This window comes from Enoplosus armatus, chromosome 21, assembly GCF_043641665.1.
Source record: "Enoplosus armatus isolate fEnoArm2 chromosome 21, fEnoArm2.hap1, whole genome shotgun sequence".
In the NCBI taxonomy this organism is placed as follows: domain Eukaryota; kingdom Metazoa; phylum Chordata; class Actinopteri; order Centrarchiformes; family Enoplosidae; genus Enoplosus; species Enoplosus armatus.
Genome location: NC_092200.1, coordinates 1,042,501 through 1,065,413, shown reverse-complemented (window position 1 = coordinate 1,065,413; position 22,913 = coordinate 1,042,501). Strand labels below are relative to the sequence as shown.

The 22,913-nt window shown below is 43.2% G+C and overlaps 3 protein-coding genes across 3 annotated transcripts in view; 1 reads left to right on the top strand and 2 right to left on the bottom strand.

The window, feature by feature from the left end:
* Positions 1-7,726, top strand: part of dnah5l (dynein, axonemal, heavy chain 5 like) — a 52,295-nt gene extending 44,569 nt beyond the window's left edge. The window contains exons 81-97 of the mRNA XM_070928328.1: positions 61-243; positions 663-833; positions 953-1,204; positions 1,466-1,592; positions 1,689-1,810; positions 1,892-2,041; positions 2,336-2,500; positions 2,996-3,213; positions 3,397-3,452; positions 3,727-3,848; positions 4,000-4,150; positions 4,249-4,448; positions 4,556-4,744; positions 6,378-6,510; positions 6,600-6,808; positions 6,932-7,153; positions 7,490-7,726. Coding sequence (XP_070784429.1) covers positions 61-243; positions 663-833; positions 953-1,204; positions 1,466-1,592; positions 1,689-1,810; positions 1,892-2,041; positions 2,336-2,500; positions 2,996-3,213; positions 3,397-3,452; positions 3,727-3,848; positions 4,000-4,150; positions 4,249-4,448; positions 4,556-4,744; positions 6,378-6,510; positions 6,600-6,808; positions 6,932-7,153; positions 7,490-7,726 — 2,907 coding nt within the window. The remainder of the gene's footprint in view (positions 1-60; positions 244-662; positions 834-952; positions 1,205-1,465; positions 1,593-1,688; positions 1,811-1,891; positions 2,042-2,335; positions 2,501-2,995; positions 3,214-3,396; positions 3,453-3,726; positions 3,849-3,999; positions 4,151-4,248; positions 4,449-4,555; positions 4,745-6,377; positions 6,511-6,599; positions 6,809-6,931; positions 7,154-7,489) is intronic.
* Positions 7,727-11,087: 3,361 nt separating this feature from the next.
* Positions 11,088-17,124, bottom strand: cavin4b (caveolae associated protein 4b). Its single transcript, XM_070928286.1, has 2 exons — positions 16,762-17,124; positions 11,088-11,992 (listed from the first exon to the last, which is right to left on the bottom strand). The coding sequence occupies exons 1-2, from the start codon at positions 17,122-17,124 to the stop codon at positions 11,420-11,422; spliced, it is 936 nt and encodes a 311-aa protein (XP_070784387.1). The 3' UTR covers positions 11,088-11,419.
* Positions 17,125-21,253: 4,129 nt separating this feature from the next.
* Positions 21,254-22,913, bottom strand: part of LOC139304441 (tomoregulin-1-like) — an 11,403-nt gene continuing 9,743 nt past the window's right edge. Inside the window, exons 9-10 of the mRNA XM_070928372.1 lie at positions 22,318-22,479; positions 21,254-21,338 (exon numbers count right to left, since the gene is read on the bottom strand). Of these exons, the coding sequence (XP_070784473.1) occupies positions 21,254-21,338; positions 22,318-22,479 (247 nt within the window). The remainder of the gene's footprint in view (positions 21,339-22,317; positions 22,480-22,913) is intronic.

The following is a 22,913-nucleotide window of genomic DNA, read 5'->3' as shown; positions in this document are numbered from 1 at the left end:
CTAGACAAAACAAACCACAACAGTTTGGTAATGTGACCTGTGGTCTTCCTCCTCCTGCAGGTGAAGGTAGGCGATAAGGAGGTGGATGTAATGAAAGGGTTCACGCTCTATATCACCACCAAGCTGGCCAACCCGGCGTACAGCCCTGAGGTCAGCGCCAGGACGGCCGTGGTCGACTTCACTGTCACCCAGCGAGGCCTGGAGGACCAGCTGCTGGGACGGGTCATACTGCTGGAGAAACAGGTCACTACACTGAGCCAAAAGTTAGCTAGTTAACTATTTAGCCACTTAGTGAGTTGACTCATTAGCTAATTCATTTGTTAGATAATTAACCAGTTAGATAGTTGGCTTGTAAGCTAATTACCTAGTTAGTTAGTAAGCTAGTTAAGTAATTAGATGTGTTTCCTTGCTAAGTTGCTCCAGCCCAGCCCGGCCCAGCCCCCATTCTTATGAACTCATAGTAATTACCTTTTCCTATAACGAGCATTGCTTCTATGTACACTGAAGTGCCAGCGGATTGGTACGATTGGGATAAACTTATATAAAAAATGTTACTTTTAATTATAAGTCAAGGTTTGTGCGGTGATACCTGCCCAAACCCTAAACCTTAAACATCTACATTTATTTGAATCTGACATGATCCACCCTGTGGTTCCCACCAGGAGCTGGAGGCGGAGCGAGTAAAACTCTTAGAGGAGGTGACATCCAACAAGAGGAAGATGCAGGAGCTGGAAGACAGCCTGCTGTTCAGGCTGACCAGCACTCAGGGGTCCCTAGTGGAGGACCAGTCTCTGATCGAGGTTCTGAGGATCACCAAGACCACTGCACAGGAGGTGCTGCTCTCTGTACTTCCTCCCCTTTCATTCATGTTTAACTGAAGATGAACAACTGGTGGCTCAGCTGAAACAACACAAAAGAAAGTCTCTTTCAATCTTGCCTTCTTGTCCTTCAGGTGAGTGAGAAGCTGTCGGTTGCGGCAGAGACCGAGGTGAAGATCAACCAGGCCAGGGAGGAGTACCGGCCGGTGGCCACCAGAGGGAGCATCCTCTACTTCCTGATTGTGGAAATGTCGCTGGTCAACATCATGTACCAGACGTCTTTGCGGCAGTTCCTGGGGCTCTTCGACTCGTCCATGCAGCACTCGACCAAGTCACAGCTCACCTCCAAGCGCATCAGCAACATCATCAACTTCCTCACCTACCAGGTGCTGCTCACTAGCGTTTTAGTCCAAACCAAAGATGTGACCCTTCAGTCATCAGTCACTAAAAGACATAGTCTAATCTGCAGTGGTTTGTTGGTGGGGTGACTCTGACCTACTTAGTTTAGTATTGGAAGTTGTAACTGTCCAGCCTGCACTCACTGTGACAATCCAAGCCTATAGGACTATGCTACAATTATGCTTTTGATTGGTCGAACAGTATACTGCAGGTGTGCCTGACTGAGTACCTGTTCGTCCCTCCCTTAGGTTTACTGTTACACAGCCAGGAGTCTGTATGAGGAACATAAACTGCTGTTCACTCTGCTGTTGGCTCTGAAGATTGACCTTCAGGCCAGAAACATCTCGCACCCCGAGGTGCTCACCTTTGTCAAAGGTCACACACCCATCCTCTTCCTCCTCTTCCTCTTACCATCCTTTTTCTTTTTTTACCAAAATAATTTGACAGTAAACTCTGTTTGTGTGTGTGTAGGCGGAGCCTCTCTGGATCTGAACTCTGTAGAATCCAAACCACGGCGCTGGATCCTGGATCAGACCTGGCTCAACCTGGTGCAGCTGTCTGGCCTGCCGCCATTCACCCAGATCCTGACCCAGGTAGAACCCAAATCCACTGACATTAGAGCAGGTAAAGCTAGAAGACATAGACCTACAGAAATTTTGTTTGCTTGTGTCCAGGTGAGTCAGAACGAGCGTGCCTGGAGGACGTGGTTCGACCATCCGTCGCCGGAGGATGCCACACTGCCTGATGGGTACGAGGAGAAGCTCGACACCTTCCGGAAGCTTCTGCTCATCCGGAGCTGGTGTCCCGACCGCACCACTGCTCAGGTCTGACTGCTGAACACTGCAATTCATAAATAACAGGGCAGGACAAACCTAACCAAGACTACGCTAATGCTTAATTCAGACCAGTTCATACTCAATATTCTGGAAGAATAATATGTGTAGTGCAAATGACAGTTAAAGATCTTTAACAGTTACAGATGTAATGGTAACGGAGGTAATGTTATAATTCTAACAGTAAGAGATGGGAAGCTAATGTCCAGAGATATAATAACAGTTTGCAATGTCATGCTAACAGTCTGATATAATGCTAATAGTTATAGCATGTGTGTTGACCAGGCGCGTCGCTACATCTCGGAGTCTCTGGGTCAACAGTATGCTGAAGGTTTGGTTCTGGACCTGGACGCCATGTTGGCGGAGAGTGACAGCAGGACGCCGATGGTCTGTCTGCTGTCGATGGGCTCTGACCCGACTGAAAACATAGAGAGACTGGCCAAGAACAAGGTGAATGAATGCAATGGGTGGAGAGATAATAAAGAATAATATGGGAAATAAATCAGTGGATGGAGGACACATATGGAGGATGGATGGTTCGTGGATTTAAGAAGTGGAAATTACAAAAGATGGATACAAGAGGAGATAATGAACTGATCAGGGAAAGGAAGAAAGATTAGAACAAATATGTATAGATGATCAGTTAATGGACAGAAATACATGAGCGGATTGAGAGAGGGAAGTAGTATGACTGGATGGAGACGAAGAGGACAAAGGAAATGTCCTCTGATACTGATGAACAGTTAATGGATCAATACATTGATAGAAGTTAGGTAGGGCTAACTAAGTAGGTCTCACTATAATCTTCAAACCTGTGAAATTATCAGTGATTTTGAATAATAAAGTTCAGAAACCTGGATGTCTTTTGGTAAAAAGAATAAATGGTAAACTAACAGCAAGCCTTGGATATAGAAAATGATGTAAGCATGAGTTCTCTACCTGCAGGGGGCGCCGTGCCGTCCCATTTCCATGGGGCAGGGCCAAGAGGTTCACGCTCGCAGGCTATTGGCCAACAGCATGACGGACGGCGGCTGGCTCCTCCTCCAGAACTGCCACCTGGGACTGGACTTCCTGGACGAGCTGCTGGAGACGGTCTCCGCGGCAACGCCAGAGAGTGTGCACAAAGGTTTCCGGGTGTGGCTGACGACCGACGTGCACCCCAGGTAACTGACGAGACCAGACGGTGCCCGGCTAGCGTCCTCTAGAGGTTGCAGTGCTCATCACACCAGAACAAATGACATACTGATGATTTACCAGCAGTGGAGCTAAAAAGTAAAGTTTGTCCTGGAATAAGTTTAACTAACTCAGTCAGACTGGATATCTATCATTTGTCACTGTGTGTACAGATTCCCCATCACCTTCCTTCAGTCCTCCATCAAGTTCACCAATGAACCTCCTCTTGGTAAGAAACTCCTTTCTGAAGTCCGCTTAGCTCCTTTGTTTATTTACTGAACCCAGTTCTTCACCTTTATGGTCTTCCTCAGCTTCCCGATTCCTTCCTCCTGCTCCTTAATAGATTTATTTTGTTGTTTGATATATTGGACTTCTGGTTCTAGCTTGGTTAACATATTCATTCATTTATGAAATTAACCCACTCATATCATTATTGCCTCTCTTTTGTAATATTTATCTATTCATCCATTTGTTATTGCTCCTCACTCATCTGTCTTCATGAGGGATGAAAGCTGGTCTGAAGAGGACTTTCAACGGCGTCACTCAGGATCAGTTAGAGATCAGCAACCTGCCTCAGTGGAAACCTCTGCTGTATGCTGTGGCCTTCCTACACACCACTGTGCAGGTGTGTTCAAATTCACAATTCACATCCTTTTTACCTATATATATATATCCTTTTACCATGACCAGATAATATACCTTTGACAAAACAAAACAGATTCAAATATTGACTACAGAAAGTCTGGACTGAAATGAATGGCTTGTCCTCCCGTCAGGAGCGTCGTAAGTTCGGTCCTCTCGGCTGGAACATCCCCTACGAGTTCAACCAGGCAGATTTTACCTCCAGCATGCAGTTTGTGCAGAACCACCTGGACGACCTGGACTCAAAGAGAGGAGTCAACTGGAGCTGCCTGCGCTACATGCTGGGTTAGAGCAAAACACTAAACCCCTGACTTGGTTGAACTCACAACATCAGATCATTTTTTAAAAGCTTCCATTGACTTGTTTCTTCATGTCATTCCCAGGTGAGGTCCAGTATGGCGGCCGAGTGACAGACGACCTGGACAAACGTCTCCTCAACACGTTCACTCGTGTCTGGTTCAGCGAGAACACCTTCAGCGACAAGTTCTGCTTCTACAAGGGCTACAGCATCCCCGGCAAGGCCAAGACAGTCCAGGACTTCCTGCAACACATCGAGGCCCTGCCGCTGGTTGACTCTCCTGAGGTCAGGATGTTCAAGTTCACACTGGCGAAGTTCATGAGAACACAGAGGAAGTCGCAGACAGGCAGTCCAGCAGCCTCACCATTAAACTGGTGTCTTCCGGTTTGCAGGTTTTTGGGCTCCACCCCAACGCTGACATCACCTACCAGACCAACCTGGCCAATGAGACGCTCAGCACCATCATCAACATCCAACCGAAAGACAGCGGGGGCGGGGGCGGGGAGACCAGGGAGGCCAGCGTACAGAGACTAGCCAGTGAGATGCTGGAGAAGCTACCACCTGACTACGTGCCCCATGAGGTGTGTGTTTAGTGCTGAATGGGCGAGCTCCAAAACCCGACTGGGTTGAACTGGCACCAAACAATACAGACTGATAAACACACATTTCACTTGGCTTCTCACAAATATACAAGGTTCTGTACTGTCTCTGTCGACACTCACCAGCTGCAAAAAGATGAAATGTTTAAGATGAAGAAGTTTACCACAGCATGGCCCCCACCTGCTGCTGTTTGATTATCAACTGATAGAGATTCAGACCTGTGCATCATATCACCACTTCATGTCACCATTTCATCATATCACCACTTCATCATATCACCACCTCATATCACCATTTCATCATGTCACTACTTCATCACATCACCACTTCATATCCCCACTTCATCATATCACCACTTCATATCACCACCTCATCATATCACCACCTCATCATATCACCACTTCATATCACCACCTCATCATATCACCATTTCATCATGTCACCACTTCATCATATCACCACTTCATATCACCACCTCATCATATCACCACTTCATATCACCATTTCATCATGTCACCACTTCATCATATCACCACTTCATATCACCACCTCATATCACCATTTCATCATGTCACTACTTCATCACATCACCACTTCATATCACCATTTCATCATGTCACCACTTCATCATATCACCACTTCATATCACCACCTCATCATATCACCACTTCATATCACCATTTCATCATGTCACCACTTCATCATATCACCACTTCATATCACCACTTCACATCACCACTTCATCATATCACCACTTCATCATATCACCACTTCATATCACCACCTCATATCAACATTTCATCATGTCACTACTTCATCACATCACCACTTCATATCCCCACTTCATCACATCACCACTTCATATCACCATTTCATCATGTCACCACTTCATCACATCACCACTTCATCATATCACCACTTCATATCACCACCTCATCATATCACCACTTCATCATATCACCACTTCATATCACCACCTCATCATATCACCACTTCATATCACCATTTCATCATATCACCACTTCATCATATCCGCACTTCATCACATCACCACTTCATCATATCACCTCTTCATATCAGCATTTCATCATATCACCACTTCATATCCCCACTTCATCATATCACCATTTCATCATATCACCATTTCATCATGTCACTACTTCATCACATCACCACTTCATATCCCCACTTCATCATATCACCACTTCATCATATCCGCACTTCATCACATCACCACTTCATCATATCACCTCTTCATATCAGCATTTCATCATATCACCACTTCATATCCCCACTTCATCATATCACCATTTCATCATATCACCATTTCATCATGTCACTACTTCATCACATCACCACTTCATATCACCATTTCATCATATCACCACTTCATCATATCCGCACTTCATCACATCACCACTTCATCATATCACCTCTTCATATCAGCATTTCATCATATCACCACTTCATATCCCCACTTCATCATATCACCATTTCATCATATCACCATTTCATCATGTCACCACTTCGTCACATCACCACTTCATCATATCAGTTAGAGATAGATTTCATAGGTTTCTCTGCAGAAATGTTGAGTAATTGTGTGTTTTGAAGGTCAAAGGTCAACTGCAGAAGATGGGTCCATTTCAGCCAATGAACATCTTCCTGCGACAGGAAGTGGACCGCATGCAGCGAGTCATCAGCAGTGTACGGAGCACGCTCACTGACCTTAAACTGGCCATCGATGGTCAGTCACAGCACACACACACACACACACACACACACACACCAAATGGCCAGAATAAGACAACAATGCGTTTGCTGGTCTGTCTGCAGGTACCATCATCATGTCGGAGGACCTGCGCGATGCTCTCGACTGTATGTTCGACGCTCGGATCCCTCGCCGGTGGCTGCGGCTCAGCTGGCCGTCAGCGACGCTGGGCTTCTGGTTCAGCGAGCTGCTGGAGAGGAACCAGCAGCTCAGCGGCTGGATCAGCGCCGGCCGACCGAACCAGTTCTGGCTCACCGGCTTCTTCAACCCACAGGTTGGTCCAGACTGCCTCGACGCAAGGAAGGTGAAAGCCAAGAGTTTAGAGACATTTAGCTTCTCGTCCAACCATCTTTATAAGTGAATGTTTGTGTGTGTGTGTGTGTTGTTTCTCTCAAAGGGTTTTCTGACCGCCATGCGCCAGGAGACGACACGCTCCAACCTGTCCAGGGGCTGGGCCTTGGATACCGTCACCCTTAGCAACGATGTCACCAAGATGATGAGGGAGGACGTGTCTACGCCGCCCCCAGAGGATGTGGGCGGAGTCTACATCTACGGCCTCTTCCTGGACGGGGCAGGATGGGACCGGCGTGGCGCCAAACTCACTGAGGCCCCGCCCAAAGTTAGTCTATTTTTAAAATAACATATTATAATAATCAATAAAACATGTAATAGTAAATCATAAAATAAAACTAAATATATTGAAGGTAAAATAATCTGGAAAAATAATAAAAACAATGATTTAAGAAATAATAAAATAATACTAAATAAATACTAAAACGATAAAATAATTTGCATTGTGTGAAAAATATGAAATATAAAATAAATAAAAAATAAAAAAATAAATAATAATAATTAATGATCAAATAAAAAAAGCGAAATTAAAAGCATAAAATCATAAAATGATAATAAAATGATCAACTGAATTCCCATGACCCTCTCTGCTGTCTCTCCTCAGGTCCTCTTCACTCCCCTCCCCGTGGTCCATGTCTACGCCGTCAGCTCAGCCAACATGGCCGACAGTAAGCGGCAGCCCGGCGGTGGCGGCGGGGCGGTCAGCCTGTACTCGTGTCCGGTCTATAAGAAACCGCGTCGGACCGACCTGAACTTCATCTTCTCTCTGCAGCTGAGGAGCGTGCAGCCGGCGGAGCACTGGACGCTGCGAGGCGCTGCGCTGCTCTGCGACTGCAAGTGATCCTCCAGCTGTGAGCGACGACAGCAGACTTCATTGTTCTGCTGCAGAGAAAATCACTGTCGTGGTTCAGCAGCGTTCAACGGACCTAAGAGGTACATTTTATTTCCAAGATTTAGCCCATTAACTACAAATCACACATATTGTACTTTCCTGCTGATCATTTTCCGGTTTCGATGGATCCTTCAGTTCGGCTTCATTTCTAATCAAAAATCAACTAGCTGAGACTTGAAACTTAAAGCACCTAAATAAGCCGAGGCTTCAGGCGAGTTCATGGCCCTGAAATAGCAAATCAAACACAACTGATGGTGGGGAGATACACCATGTACACTGTGTTTTCTAAATGGGTTGTAATTGAAAGGGTGATTTGTGTGATATCAGATGGAATAACTCACCTGCTTCCTGATATCAGACAGATTGTTCTATTATTTTATAGACACAATTGTTCTTGTTATTATCCTTATCTGTTTGTTTTTGGGTCTTGTGCTGTTTTCACTTTGCGTTTTTGGTTTTCTCTTGTTTGTTCTGACCTCATTGTTTGCATGACACCAGACGTTGTTTGACATTTTCACTTCGTTAAAAACAGTTGCTTTGTCCCCGTGTGTTTGGATCTTTGTGAATTTAGACCTTAATGAGCTTTCAGCATCTAAACTGTGACTCTAATGCCCCAAAAAACTCCACAGCAAGTCTTTTCTAACCTTTGACCTCAACTGACCTGCAGATTTACTTAAAGGAGGTTTTTATTCAGATTGCGCCCTCATCTGTTCATCAGTGCTCAACAGCTGAAAGAAAGGAACATGAGTAACAATTAAAAACAGGTGGTGGAAATTACAACTGAGAGGGGAATTAGAAACCTCTCGGATATATCAGTATCAACGTATATGTGGTCTGATCAGTAACAGCCAAAGATGTGTTGCAGCTCATTTAGAAAGTGTCTCCATTACATAGTTTGTCCACCAGGGAGCGCTGACAAGTTTATTTTATATTAAGAGAGTCACTCTTCTAGAAAATACCCATAAAAACGAAACACACTCTAAGACGGACAAGTTTTTTTAAAAAACAGAATAAAAAAAAAAACCCCACACAAAACAAACCTAAAAAGATTGTAAAATAAATAAAATCTAAACTGGCCAATGCTGAAGGAGACGGAGGCTCACAGAAGTGACTCTGAATCTGTGTGTTTGAATGAGGCTCTAGTCTTGATGATCTGAAACAGCAGACTCACACTGTCAGACTGTTCCTTTACATGCTGTTTCTGTCAGTGCGGCTCAGGAGGAAAGATGTGCTTTTTCTTCTTTCTTTTGTGCTTGTCTTTTAGTGTGTATGATGATGTGTTGATTAGGGCTGCATATTTTCGTTATCGATTAATCTGCCAATTATTGTCACGATTAATCGATTCATTGTTTAGTCTATAAGATGTAAAACAAAAACAAAAACAAACGCCTTCAAATTGCTCCTTTTGTCCAACTAACAGTCCAAAACCCAAAGACTCTTCATTTACTGTCATAAACCACAAAGAAAAGCAGCAAAGAAGCTGGAACCAGCAAACCTTTTACATTTTTGCTTGAAAAATTAATTAATGAATCGATAACACTGGGGAACAATTTGAAAAAAAAATTCTATTGAGTTAGATTTTTATGCTGATTAAAACTAAAATTGGCATGCTGATTCCAAAATTGCAGTCAGTTTCTTTCTAGCACGTCAAGTTTTTCTCCACAGCTTACCCTCCAGATAAGCAAAACTCCACTGATTAGCTGTAGTAAGACTTGCCAGCTGATTACGATCGGACTCATCTACAGCTACGTGGCAACTTGTTTGTGCAGTCACAATTGAGACAGTGCGGTGAGAGGTGTGTGCAGCTCCCAATAGGTCAGTACTATCACACACATATCTGTTAAGTACAGTATTTTTCATATTTTTTAAGAAAACGGGGATCCTATAGTTCAAAAACTTGACGTGATAGAGAAAAACTGAGATCAGTTTTGGATTCCGCACCCAAAGATTAGTTAAAAACAGCTGTCAGACCTAACTCAACAAAAATTGTGTTCCCCAGTGTTATCAAAGTAGCTGGCAACTATTTTTCTTTCGATCGATAAATCGATTGTTGATCTGTGATGCTGATAAACTAATCAAACTTAAAGTAACTTCAGTTTTTCAATTTGTATACTCTGTTCATCTCTTCGAAGTTATAAAGACCCGAATCACATTTTAAATGCAGTGTTTTTGAAGTGGTGTATGATGCCGTGAGAGCTGTAAAAACTACAAACTGATGTCAGGAGGAATTCATACAGAGCAGAGATCAATAAAACCAAAGTCAATGTGAAAAAGAGAAGAGGTTGATCCAGTGTGGAAACATCTTCAGGGAGACCTTCAGTGTTGTTTCTTTACTTTAAGTCACTACTGCTCTTTGTAGCAAGCTTGTAGTATCACATGTTGGTGTAATAGATTCTCTCAGGACACTGAAGGAAATAAAAAGGCTACCTGAAATACTTCACGTAATTATTGAAGAGCAGACTTCACTTTGGTTACAGAAATGATTCAAGAGAACTTTTATTTTCTCAACATGACAATCAAACACAAACCTGCTTTAATGTGACAAACTACAGCCATGCAGCCACTCACGAACAAACGCTACAAACACCAACAGTACAGGACACCAAAGTTACAAGGTTTGCTCACAGAAAAACACCAGCAGCTGTGCTGTTCTATCACTGCTGTCAGGTGGAAACCTCATAAGAATGCTGCTGTTGATGTTGATAAGTTGCACAGTTAGACGCAGCTTGTTAAATGTTGAGTACAAAAAACTTTGCTCTAAAATTAATTAATTGCTTAAAAATAAAAGAAAAAAGGAAAATCGATTAACAATAAACAATTTACCAATAAATTCTTAAGATGTAGAAGGAGATCTCGTGGGCCGGATCTGGACCCCAGCTGGTAGTTTGCCCCCAGTACTCAGACTTTTGTCAGTTTACACAGGAACTTAATTTCCTTCAGGATGAAGCGTAGCTGGCAGAACCATCAAAGTGGTCGATACATTTCATTCTTACACAAACTAGAGGTCTTCACAAGTGATCAAGAGCCGAACCAGGACTTGAGTTGGGGCAGGTCCAAACTATATTCTCTATCTAACTGGGTCCAGGTAGGGTCCCATTCTTATACCGCGGGTCTCGAGTCTATGTGTCAATATGTATAATACGGGTCCAGACATTTGGACCCGTGAAGACCTCTACAGGAACAAACCTTTTAACTTTAATCATTTCACGTACCATAACTCCGTTACAGCTTCACCATCCAACATTTCAACCTCATCAACATGCAAAAACAAGTGAACAGCAGCGGTGCGATGAAGTTCTGAACTCTGAACACTTCATTTATTTTCCAAAGTCAGTGTTTATTGAACACAAAGCTTAAAAATACTATATATATTTACTGATTTGATAATAAATGTGTAACTGCATATGAAATATTTCAGGAATCTGTTCGGTTGTTGTCTTGATGTTCAGTCAGATTGGATCTGTGACCAGCCTGTTCTCTGCTCACTTCCTTCAACAGCGTTCAAACAAATGTTAATCTTCATTATTTGCCCTCTTGCAGCTCTGCTTGGTAGCAGCTGCCCTAAAACCTTCTCTTTCACTCCGTCTGTGTGGTCTCAGTGGTCCAAAGAAAACGGCCCAGATCTTGTCACTGTCTCGTGCTTTACGATAGCTGCTTCATGTCGTACATCGGCACCTCAGACTCCTCCGCCTTGCCCTCATCGTCAGCCGCCTTGGCAGCATCCGGGCTGCCCTTGCGGCCCTTGGGAGGAGGGACGGGCACGGCTCCCTCCGTGGCGCCCTCAGCTCCTTCCTGGCCCTCCGCCACAGTCCTCTCCTTCTTCAGGTTGAGCTTGGCTGGGACGCTCTTGGTGATGGTCTCCTTCAGCCTCTCGCCCGACTGCTTCAGCCTCTCGCCCGACTGGCGGATCTTCTCGCGCCTCTCGGCCGTCACGATGCGCTCGCCGAACTTGTTGACCTTGGTGCCCAGGTTCTCGCGGGTCTTGCTCATGTTCTCCTTGGAGAAGGTGGCTTTGAAGCTCTCGATGCGCGTCAGCCCCGTCTTCTTCATGCGGCTGGCCGCCGAGGAGTCTGCCTCCTCCACCACCATGTACTCCTCATCCGACTCTGGAGGGAGCTCAAACTTGTCCGGTTCCACCTCGGCTGTGGCGCCGGTGCTGCCGCTGGGTTCTGTTGGCTCGTTTCCCGGTGAGACGGCTTTCACCTCCTGGTCACCCTGAGGGAGGAGAACACAGAACAGAGTGTGAACCTGGGAAATGAGTACATGACTGATAAACCAGACTTTGTGCTGGGGAAAAACATGCCGTGCATTTAAATATAAAAAGCGATGTTTTTCTTCTTATTCAGATGAACAAAGTTTAATTGTTGATGTCAGGTTTAAATCTGTCTCTGGTTCAAATGTGTCATGTAGACTTTAGCTGTTAGCGTGCAGGTCTTGATCCTGCCTCCATAAATAAACTGCAGCACCTGTTTCTGCAGCTCAGCGCTCAGCTGCAGGAAGCTAAACATATCGACGAGCAGCAGCGTACGGGGCAAAGCTGGGTCACTTTCAGCTTCGGGCCACGTCACGGCATGCATCAGTCTGTAACTGAAAGATCAGCTTACACTGAACATGAAATGGAGCAAAAATGTTAAGGCCGAAGCTGCAAACTGACCCAGATCCCTGCTGACGTAATTCATGTAATTACAGTCGTACTGGGAGCTGACCAGTCAGTCCAACTGCAGCTTAATACTGGTGAACAGCAGTCTGAGTTCCACATGTAAACACAGACTTACCCAAAAACTAGTAGAAGCCTAAAAAAGTACCTTTCACAGGGTGCTGCGTATTTGGTGTTTCTGGTCCTGAAACTATCCACCACGTGCGTACATTTGAGGCATAAGGCAGATTACTAACACCCAGTTTAGATCTTTGTTAATGATGCAGTTTCCTCCCTTGTGATCTGTACTGAAATGTGACCTGGACAGATGTACCAAGCTGACTTTGAGGGGCCATATATTTAGTAAGTTTTGACGTTTTTGGATCAGTCCTGGATGATGGAATTCATAACATTGAATGAGCCTTCATGGTAGTTAGCAAACTAGTCTGTAGCATGCTAATGGGATCATCAGGATCTTTGATTACATGCATCATAGGCACTATATGACACCCGATAGAGAGGCTGACATTTTCAAAGCTTTGACAGAATGCGTAACAGAGATAACTGAGCTACACGACAGGAGCATGTAGCAGAGTCTCCTAACAAACTAAAAGTAAGCAAAGTTCAAAAATACACCTGCCGGCCCTCTAAAGCTCACAAATTAACACGTTTGTATCTCGTTTGTGTTTTCTACGTTTCTGTGTACATGTGTGGTTTTGGGGGAGTTCCTGAAGCCTGAAGAGGCTGCCAGTTTTGGTACCCACGTGCCGGTACAGAAACCAAAACCTGTGTTCACTGACTATATCAGGCAACTTGAATTATAGCCGAAGATACTGCACAAAAGCACTGTGCGGACAAATACACTGTTGTTCAACAAGAAATAGTTCCATCACACAACTCCTTCCTAAAACTGATTAACGTGTTAGCTGATCCCCCCCTTCTCCCAGTCTTTAATGCTAAGCTAGGCTAACCACACCCTGACTCCCACTCCGTACTTAACACACAAACATGAGATTGTCGTCCATCTTCTCGTCTCGCTTTCGGTCCTTTACTGTTTCAAATCTCAGTGCTACACATACATTTCTGCCACCTGTTACCAAAGTACTGCAGTTCAATACCCAGTCCCATTTAAAATGTTCAAAAGTGGATCCACTACTTGAGTTTTGCTGTAAATTTCAGAGCGTGAAACTACAAAATTGTCAGAAAATGTGTCACCTCCATGAGCAACTTATTTGAAGAAAAATCAGAAAAATATCCAATTGCTACACAGAGCAACAAGACAGCAGCTCATAGATAGTTAATGCAACATAACAGAACAAATACAACACAAGAAGTTATGATTTCAGCTTGAAACTGTGGGCAGGGAAGAGTGGTCAGAGAGGGAGGGTCAAAGGTCATGAGCCCATCTAACCCCATGACATCTCAGATGAACCCCCGCAGGTTCTGCTCTGGCTGACTGAGAGGATTTCCTCCATCAGTTTAACTAAAATTTGCCAGAATAAATCAATCGAGCACAGCCTGTTAGCGGTTAGCGAAATGATTTATAACCCTCATCCAGGAGATCGTTAGCTAATCCAGAGAGAGAAGAAGGGAGAGAGAGCAGGCAACTATATTAGGAGATGGTGGCGGTTCAGACTCAGAATAACCTGGTCTGTCAGCGCTCAGCTGGCACAGTCACTTACAGTACAGAAACCACATAGCGGCTCTGCTAACTGAGCACACGCTTGAATTTGTTTTATTACTGGGGTAAAAAAGAAGGAATGCTGAGGCAACTAGCTGTGATATCAAATACTTTTTTTTTTAAACACCACAGAGAAAAGAGACTTAAACCTTCATTGACTATTTCCTCTCACAGAAACCCGTAAAGTTTTTTCATTTGGTTTCTGTGTCACGGTACTACATTAGATTAATAAATGCATGTGTAGGTTGGTGCAAGTAAGAGAGCTGCCATCAGACCTTTGACAATGGTGTCCCATTAATAATTAAGGTGTTCACACTTTCATTCAAATAAGTCTAAATAAGTCTAATAAATCTGTGTTGCAATTTATATCCAGATATCCAGAAACGGTTTTCATTTTCCTCCTTGCACTCTGAGAACCAACAAGACTGCCCAGTGTCCGAGGTATTACATCCATATGGGATGAGTCTGCCGGTCATGGTTAACATCCAGTGCAGACTTTCAGTGCCAGTGCAGGAATTAGTGTGTCCTTTACAGCAGTGGTTCCCAACCAGGGGTACTCGTACCACATGAGGTACCCTAGGGGCAGTTGTCAAGATTGCAAAGTAGCAACTGAAAAAGTATAAATTATGATTTGATTAAAAGAATATAGCCACATATTAAGTCATGACTAAACAGCTATATATAATAATTTGCTAAAAGTAATGGACAAATGGTTGAATGGTTATACATTTGGAACATTTGGTGTGAATTGATGAGTGGGTGTTGACAGGGGCGTGGGGGTACCTTAGACCAAAAAGGTTGGGAACCACTGCATTACAGCATGTAGAGAAGAGCAAAATAACGGGGTGGTGAATGGTGACGTAGTGCGTCTGACTTTCATGCAGGAGAGCAGGGTTTTTGTCCTGTCAAAGACCTGCAATTAACATTTGCCTCTTAATTAAATGTAACCGCGATCTTTCCTTAATCTTAACCACACTGTGGTTGCCATGTGCAGATACTGTAAAACAGGAGACATAAACATGGGAATCTTTCACATCTCTACCTACCATCCCACATGACATGAAGACAGCACGAGTGTGCACGACGCTGCCTAACATCCAGCAGCTGCAGCAATCCAATCACAGGGTCTTTCTGAGGTTTGATCATGTGACCTCACTGACCGTACTGTAACCTGACACTGCACATTACAGAGTCCAGGTTACAGTAATGAACCACACCCCACAGAGCTATTCTTGCATTTAGTCCTAGTCAACAATCTAGTTAACATGCTAACTTGCGTGTTACATATATCGTAATTCTTATGTTAATATTCTGATATTTAGCACGCTACCATTTTAATGTTATCATGCTAAGATGCATGCAGTTAGCATGCTAATGATATGTAGTGCACACAACTAACATATTATTGTATTCATCATCTTCAGAGTCAAAAATAGCTGTTGGTCGTTTGCAAGCAGCTGTCTTTGATGATGACTAACTTGGTGAGAAGTCTAAAATGTTATATATTGTTATAATGTTAATATAATAACCACCAAATAATAATTCACAAATTGTTATTTCTAAGTGAAAACTCTCTCTATGGGCTCCAGATCTGTGGTGTAACCTTTCAGCATACTGACGTTTATCCAGGGCTAAAATAACCGAGTCACCATCGTGCTGGCAGCTGCTAACTGTGAAGGCCAAAGAAGTAAAACGAAGCTGTGTGTGTGTGTGTGTGTGTGTGTGTGTGTGTGTGTGTGTGTGTGTGTGTGTGTGTGTGTGTGTGCGTGTGCGTGCGTGCATGTAGCTATTTCAACCCCATAAAGGAACTGAGATGTTCGTCGGCTAATACAGTTTGTTAAAAGAACACTGAACATGTGAGTCAACAGGGACCTAAAAGCATCGCTCAGTGGTCACAAGTGTCTTCTTAAGGCTCACAACAGTCACTTCCTGTTAAACACAAGTAAAGAGCATGACTATACTACCAGGAACTGATTATTATAGTTATGATGTTGATGTTATTTAGGTCATGTAATAATGGCATATTAATGCAGGCCCCAGACCCTTTTCTTAGGTTCCATTGTCGTGTCGGAACCTAAATGCACTGGTACTGTGTGTTAAAGATCTTCAACTGGGGCCATGAGTTGGACCAGGTCCAAATTAAATTCAGTCTAATCTGGTCAGGTAGGCTTAGAGTCCTTGTGTACTGTCACAAGACTTGTGTCTGTTCAGGTTGTTTCAGATTTTTTGTGGATCGGGCATGACTGCCCCTGGGTCCCTTTGTTTGAGAATTACTTTAAGCGTGTTAGATTCGGGAAAGTTTCCACAGAATCTGTTTCAGATCGGAAGCTTTCAGACCTTTGAATACCTGTACTCTTATCTTTTGACAAGGCAGTATACCAGCTTACCGTCTTTGAATCTAGACTAGAAATCCTAAGAGCATTCGAAGCACATTTTACAGTGCATTTAGTCATGTAGCTGTAGGTTAGCCTGATGCTCTACACCCTTTCTTGAAGAGAATCAACACTCCACTGCCCTGATACAAGAAGGATTATTTTAGTCAGAACCCCAAAGGTCCATTTCCAGTGGTTGTAAGTACCAATGAAGTATCGAAAGAAACCAAAAAGCACTCGACATTGGAACAGATTCTTCTTTTCAGCCAAAGGACCAAACATCTGTGAGTCTTACCTGATAAATGACCACCCTGAACTTGTTCTTGGCCAGGAGGTCGCCCTGGGTGGCCTCCACCTTCTTCACCCTGAGGTTCTGGTTCTCCACACGCACCCTGACGTCCTTGATGTGGCGGCTGACCTTGCGCGTCTTCTCCAGCAGCCGGTCGACAGTGGAACTGGTGGTGGCGTGGTCACTGGTCAGCTTGATGACGTCGGTCTGAATGGTCTTTACTGTGTTCTCCAGCTCCAGCTGACGCTCCTCCATACGCTGCTGCGTGGTCTGGACGCTGTCCATGAGGCCCGCCACACGCTCCAGCAACGCCATGATGCTTCCCGCATCATCTCCGCCACCCGTTGGCATGCCCGGTTTGTCTGTCATACTTGCTTGTTGGTTCGCTTTTTCACCTGCTGTTGACTTGTCTATTAGTTGCCTCGTTGCTTGGTTGGTTGGCTAGAACCCACTGATCCAAATGTAAAAGGGAAGAAGGGATGAGGAAGAGTAGGGTGGACGAAGAAGAGAGACAAGCTCCAGCGAGATCTGATCTGTAATTAAAAGCGAAATCTTGGAATTTTTCAAGACAAAAAGAAGATCAAAGCCACTAAAAAGAGAAGGATGAGGGTTGAGGCATCGGGGGATCCAAAGAAAGAGAGGGAGTATAAGGGAGGAGGAACAGAAACCTCCTCTGGAAGGGGAAGGAGAGAAAGTAGGAGTACAGGAGTACCGGATCACCCCTCTACAACTGGAGGTTGACCCTGAAACTGATCAGATCAACTGATAGACTCCTCCCTGCTGGGAGAGGGAGGGAGGAATGACAGGAGTGAAGAGTAGGGGGGATGGATGGAGGGGGAATGGTGAGGCTAAAAAGAGAGAGAAGGTAAAACGCAGAGGGAGAGTTGAGAGGAAGGAGTATTATTGAAAACAATGTTTGATCAGTGTTTTAACAATATAGTGGTAGATTTTAAAGTGAGTAACCAGACTGTAGAAATAAATATACTCAAGTGGAGATCTTATTCCAAGTTTATCTTACTCCAATTTGGTATTAAGTCATGTTCGACTTCTCAAGTCCTTGAGAAACACTGAGCTACCCGCAAACTTCCCGTCAATCAGAGAAATTCAAAATGAAAATGGATATTATAGGAATGTATGTGTTAATGAGCGAGATAGATAAAGAGTGACATGGATCCCAGCTTCTCTCTGTTCTCTGCTGCTAAAAATACTGTGAGGGTAAAGTGACTCCCTGCACCTCTTTGGGAGATGAGTGTATTAAAAGGAATGGAAACCCCCTCCCATCTATTCCTCCATCATCCATCTATCAACCGTCACCTTTTCACTTGTTCTCTCTTAATCCCTCCCTCCAGGTTTAGACTTTTTTGGCATCCCCTGGCCTCCAAATGAACAGCTAGGTTTCCTAAAAGAATTCCTCATGCTAACACTCACCGCTGCTGCCATCTTTGTTAAATTACTGGAGCCAGATCCGAATTGGGGCAAACGGGATGGAGCCTGGGAAGAGCTGAGATGGGATGAACAAGCAGCAACCAACACAACTCACTGTGATAGGGTAACTTTCAGTCAAAGCAAACGCACCTTAAATCGATTAATTTTAATTTTCATAATTTACTCACATCAGAAAAAGTAAAATTAGATTTTGAGACCATGAAGGGAATTTTTTTGAACATGAACACACAAAGTCTTGAGGTTTCATCAAGGAACCATCCGGATACCTATTAGCCAACAACTCCTTTGCTTTTAGCACCCATAAGCAGATATTATATTATCATATTTGGATCTTTCAAGAGTGGTAGCCAGAGTGCCCTTGAAAGTTCAGAAAACTTCCAAAACCCTGGAAGGCAGCCAACTGATGATCAAAACATACAGAAGAAAGAAGATGAGGGAGAAAGAGAGTGTTAAGAATGAGGTGAGGTGAGGAAGGAGGGATGGAATCAGATGAAGCACTAAGGGGACTCCCCGCCGTCTAAAAACCTCCACCAGCTGCTGCCTATAATTATCTCGCCTCCACGGCTATATTTAACTCCACCTCCCTGTAGAAGACATGGATGCTTCAACAGCCACCAGGAGCGCTTGGTTTTCACTCCTCCTTCACTCAAGGTGGGTGGGGTCTTCAGGTTGACTTGTTAATGTGCCTACCGTTCATTTTGGATAGAGATGACTGTGATTGGCTGAAACACCTGTCAATCAACTCAAAACATGTCTTTAACAATAAATAGCTAATAAATCAAACAATTTTCAACATTCTGATTCATATCAGAAGTAGTGAAATTATACACTGAGGGCTGAACTTGTATGTGTTGACTTTGTATTTTGTTTTCGTACTACAGTTGGAGCTTCCTTGGAGCAGCATCTAGTGGCCATTTGAGGTACTTTCAGGTACTTATCACACCTTCAACGCTCAGCTGCACCTCCAGCCTCTAAATCCAGTATCTGTAACTATAATCGTGGCTTGCATCTCCGTCAGCGTGCTTCAATATCAAGTTAAACACTCAGACTCCTTAAAGCATCATCTCATCAAATCTGCGGCCGGTAAAATGAAGTGAGTGAAGAGATCGAAGCGATGACACGGTGGTTTTCAACATCATAATTTAATTCTAGTTCAGCTACAGCACAGTCTAAACGACAACTTCACTGGTTCATGCAATACGCAACATCTACAGTAAAATCAGGCTGGATTCCCACAGGCATACGTGACCGAGACCACAGCTTCACAACTGCTTCAAAGAGTCAAATAAATCTGATCCCAGCACAGCAACACTTTAGGGAACCTCCCAGCTTATTGAGTCTACTCCTTCTACCACAATAAAACGGCCAACACGGACACTTCGTACCATCGTTACAAATTATATAAAAAAAGAAGAAACTCGACCAAAAAAACAAAGTCATTTAAATTATCATCAGCTTGTCAAAACACAGAAAAAAACATTGGAATCCATTTCCGGAATGGCGTCATCTGAAAATTAAGCAATAAAATAATTCCAACAACAACCTGTACATGTTAGCTTGTACCTTATCATTTTTTTAAGCAGTAGAAAAAACAGCATTTTGGTTTTCAGGTGCGTCTCATCATAACAAATACAAAAAAAAAAAGTAAAATAGAGTTTATCTGAGTTACATGAAAGGTTACTTTTGACCCCGTGAGACGCAGCAGAACAGAAAACAACCCATCAGATGTGAGTCTTCAGTGGTCCCTCATAATCCTGTAGTCCTGGTGCAGAGCGCCCCCTGGAGTATTAAGGCTTTTATAACACAAAGTAAACAGGATCAAGAAAAACAGAAGGAACCTTTAAACTGTCAAAGCCGACATGGTCCTCGTGTTGAAGACCGTGTCAACACCTTGTACTGTAAAAGGTATCAGAAAACAGAAAAATCAACCAAGTCTGTAGTTTCATGTTTTCATGTTTGAAGGCATGGAAGCAAAAAATAATGGTAACATTTTGAATCTCATAAGCAACTGAATACCTAATTGTGATATTGAATCACCAGTAAATACTTTGTAAATTAAGTAAATACTTAATTTAAATATCACTGAATTTATCATTTTATTTTGAAAATCCACTGTGAATTTATGTGGTTTGAATTCCTGTCTCGCACATTTCCAGAAGCTACATTTTTGGCTAAAAACCCTCTTCTGGGTTACCAAGGAGACTTCTTCCTCGTGTATATTAGGCAGCGGATCATGTGAGTGACAGAAGGTGTGATTTATCCCCTTCAACTTTACTGATTTTATTTTAGACGGGACTGATTTTTCCATCAGAATTTGAACAAATTGAATTCAGGTTTGTGAATCCTGAAAAAAAGATACTCGAAGATACTTCAAGCTATTAAACCGGCGCAGCTTGAAAGTCGAGGGGGATTCAAACCCCAAACATTCAGCTAGATGGTTTTCAAAGTCAAATATCTCCGTGTCACAAATTCAGTGGTATTTCAATGTCAACATTAAGTATCCAATAGTTATTACTTCCATGAGCCGAACTTATACACCACATAAACTAGTTCAAAAAATATTTTAACAGTTACAAAAATTTCTCCCTTCAAAATAAATCTAAACAAAAACACAAAACCAGCATTAATCTGCGTCCCACAGGGTTAAAACAGAAAGAGACAATCTGTGTTTTTCCAGTTTGTATGTGGACGGTCCAAAGTGAAGATACAATCAGATAAATAATGTTTCCTGCCGGAGGATCCACAGTGTTTCAGAGTCTGAGAGGACGGCAGCATCACGACAAACACAAACCAAACTGTACGTCTCCGCTCTGCCTGATGGAAAACATAAAGTCATCTGCAGACAGCGAAGAGACGAGAAAAACTAATCGAACATGGAGAGAAATCTTAAAAATAAGGCCCCTTAAGAAATTCAAAATTTATTTTAAAAAAGGGGAAAAAAAGAGGCACCAAAAAGTCGAGATATCAAAAATGCAGTCTGTCTGTGTGGTACGAAAAATTTAGACTTCTTGTATTTCATAAAAACATGAGAGGAAAAAAAAGAAGAGAGCGGCTACATCATCCTGGAGGACGTTCCTGACGGGAAGTGACCGAGGTGCTGCTTCTGTCTCCGTCCACGCTTCGCCTTGTTGCACCTCCTGCAGGACACGACAGGAAGTGCACGCCATCAGGAAATATTAGTGTCAATATGTTTCAGGTACTTTTTGTGTCAGTCTAGATCTTGGAACTTGGAACTCATCGGCTTGCTCGGTTGTCATGGAGATGGTCCAGCTGTTACCACGTGGAAGCTCCATACTTCAGTCACATGATGTCAACTGAACCATCTCCATCTGTACACGGATGAAGACCTTGGGATGCATTTGAAAGCTCCTCTAATAAAAGCTAGTATATAGACATTGAGTCAAAACCTCACTCCGCTGAATATGAATACAAAAACTTTAAAGTAGAGTGTCATCAGTCAGTGAGTGAATTTAAGGTATTTGTTAAATATGGATTTAAACGTCACTATAACATTTTCACATGGTGACGGTCGGGTGGATCTGCTGAACATCCAAACTAGCTTGTTAATATCTGACCTGTTTTGTTTTTTATGATTATTTTGGGTAAATCTACCTGAAATGTTAATGAACTATAAAGATTTGCATTAAATTAGATTTTACAACAACACCTCGAATCACAATATGTTGCCAAATCAGGTATTTCAGCCGTGTAATTTCCCTCTCATTGTAAACATGAACACCACAAACTCTGAAACACACATTCCTCCATGTGTGCAGATCTAATTAAGTCACATCTACATTTTCAGGTACGTTTAATAAGCGTTTGCCCCTAAAACGTTAATATTTGGAAATGATGTTGATACTGCAGTGACTTTACATAGTTACATGAGTTTACATAGTTGATTGCTTTTGATTGGACGGCTCTCCAGATAACTTAAATGTACCTCATTTTAAATATTGCCTGAAGTGTTTACAAGCTGAAACATTTCTTAAGTTTTAATGGTTCAAACTGATCTTTTAAATAGTTAATTACTGGGATCTTAGGACTTGATGGATGGAGTAGTAGTAGTAGTAGTATTTGTAGTATTTGTAGTATGAACAGCAGTGATGCGAGTACCTGGTGAAGCACATGACCACAGCTACGATGACGGCGATCTGAACGGCTCCGATGATGGCAGCGATGAGGACGTAGTGCAGCTTCTGACCGCTGGGCACCACGTACAGGATGTTAAAGTCCAGGAGCTGATCGCATTGAGGACCACCGTACGCCGCCTCACACCTGAGACACACACACACACACACACACACACAGCAGAAGTTCAGGTTCATGTCCTCTGACTGTCCAGCTGTTCAACATGTGCTCGAAACAGTATGAAGTTTCTTGAGTAGCATGCAAGAGCCTATAGACTTTTTGGCCCTGGGTTTTGCCTCTTAGGCCATGAGCGAGCATGAGAAGAAACTCACACACACACTCGGGGCTTTAACAGCTATTCACCCTCCTCTACATGTTTTGGGGTTAAATTATTAAATTTAGATAATAACCAAACCCACGTCGCTGGTTTCAAGGAGCAGGATCTGATGTTTATATGTACCAACACACAAGCTGGACACATCTAATCCATCTGCTGAGTCACAGCAAGTTAGTCAAAAATTTAATTATACATTAACAGACAAACAGGTGTCTGATATATACTCTGCTCTCATTGGCTGAGG

Bases quoted from the DNA above. Each gene is read 5' to 3' on its own strand.
- cavin4b (XM_070928286.1), bottom strand. From the start codon at position 17,124: ATGACAGACAAACCGGGCATGCCAACGGGTGGCGGAGATGATGCGGGA. The intron at 11,993-16,761 runs GTAAGACTCACA...CTCCTCCCTCAG, and splicing joins TCAGGGTGGTCATTTATCAG to GGTGACCAGGAGGTGAAAGC.